This window comes from Papaver somniferum, chromosome 9, assembly GCF_003573695.1.
Source record: "Papaver somniferum cultivar HN1 chromosome 9, ASM357369v1, whole genome shotgun sequence".
Classification (NCBI taxonomy): Eukaryota; Viridiplantae; Streptophyta; class Magnoliopsida; order Ranunculales; family Papaveraceae; genus Papaver; species Papaver somniferum.
In genome coordinates this window covers 55696288-55697899 of record NC_039366.1, presented here as the reverse complement: position 1 = coordinate 55697899, position 1612 = coordinate 55696288, and the positions used below count along the sequence as shown (strand labels likewise).

Below are 1612 nucleotides of genomic sequence, written 5' to 3'. Positions count from 1 at the left end.
ACTGTATGCTACATTGAGGGGTACTAACTGTAGTTGTATCCTGGAGGTGACTCGCCAACTGCTGTAGCATCTCAGAGGAGTGGCAGGCGATATTGCCTTTAGGACAGCGTATCGTATACGTGCCTCTACATTTTCTGTGCATCTCCAGCAACATCGGTTTGAGCTAAGTATCTTCTTCTCAGTTACATTATTAGTACTTTTCACAACAATGAGGAACCTATCTGGCCCAAGTTATCAATTGCTGTTAACGTCCCACCAACACCACATATTGAAGCTAGAAACAGTATCAACATGTCGATGCTAAAGAGTGCTTGTAAAATAGTGTAATCTTCACCTCTGTTTGGTGGCTGAAACACCGTCGAGAAACACGATCTTTCCTTGACTTCTGATGAAACGGGTAAACTTGGCTCTGGTTCTGGTCGAGAACTCGGTGGAAGTTCAATAGTTACTTTTGTAATTTGATGATCTTCATAAGAGTTTGATATTTCTTGCTGATTTTTAGTTTTTCTTAGCTGAATTTCTTGTTTAATGACAACAACAAGTGGCGAAAATAGAAAGAGTACAACGACAGCTGAACTTACACCATACTCAGCCCTATTAAAACCAGGAACTGTTTTCTGAATTATGATAATAACCATTAAAAATCTAGCAAGTCCCAAAGATATATAAAGGAAATTATAAAACACTTTCAACTCATTAGCTTGTCGGATAACTTTCATAATCCGAATAGTATGAACCGACAACATGGAAATAACGGCAGGAAGAGCAGCGATGAGTAGAATCAAGCCCGTCGAATCGTCACCGTAGAGAGCGTGATAAAGTTGAGTTATAATAGCACCACTTAAACCTACAAAACCTTTTAACAAACCTAAAACAACTCCTCTGCTCTCAGGGAAATTTTTAACACAAGTCACTAGTGAACCAGTATTAGCAAATGCTTGTGAATTAGCACCAATACAAATGTAAAGACACATTTGCCAAACTGCCGGTTTCGCTATCCGACCTGTTACCGCTAGCCATATCATGAAGTAACCAGCAAAATTCATACCAGCGCCAAGAGATAGAACCACCCATGGCGGTGTTACTTCATTGATTAAACCAGATAGTACTCCAACATTTGCACCTAAATCCTTAAAAAAACTTAATAAATTTAGTGTCGTTTGATCATAACCAAGGTTTTTCTTGATATCATTTGAGTATGAACCAAACATATAAGTTGCTCCTGCTGCCGCCATGATTAAGAACGACGCGAATACCATGAACCAACGGCCACGGTAAACTTGCCATGCCAGTTGCAGTATATCTCCATGACCATTGCCAGAGTTCATGGCTACCACCATTTTCTTTCTCTACAACACACACACACAAGATGAAATCTGGTTTTTTATAGAATCTATGGATATGATGATATTTTGGTGTTGAATATGCTTGTGGGATTGTATGGATTATATGTAGAAAGTAATTTGACCTGGACTACTTCCTGCAAGGGACCGTTTGGATAACGATTTAGGATTATCAAGCAGTTTAACTTTACAAAAGTAAAGGAATTTCATTTTATTGGCTAATCCGAGTAGAAAATTCTTCAGTCAGATAGGAGACCTTTTTTTTTTTT

The 1612-nt window shown here is 38.5% G+C and overlaps 1 protein-coding gene across 1 annotated transcript; it reads right to left on the bottom strand.

Moving 5' to 3' along the window:
* Window positions 1-200: 200 nt before the first annotated feature.
* LOC113311967 lies at window positions 201-1340 on the bottom strand. The gene has a single exon (XM_026560749.1). It carries the CDS (start codon window positions 1338-1340, stop codon window positions 201-203), a length of 1140 nt encoding a protein of 379 aa, XP_026416534.1.
* Window positions 1341-1612: the final 272 nt, after the last annotated feature.

What these genes read in the sequence shown, in the direction of transcription:
- LOC113311967 (XM_026560749.1), bottom strand. Translation starts at nt 1,340, where the DNA reads ATGGTGGTAGCCATGAACTCTGGCAATGGTCATGGAGATATACTGCAA.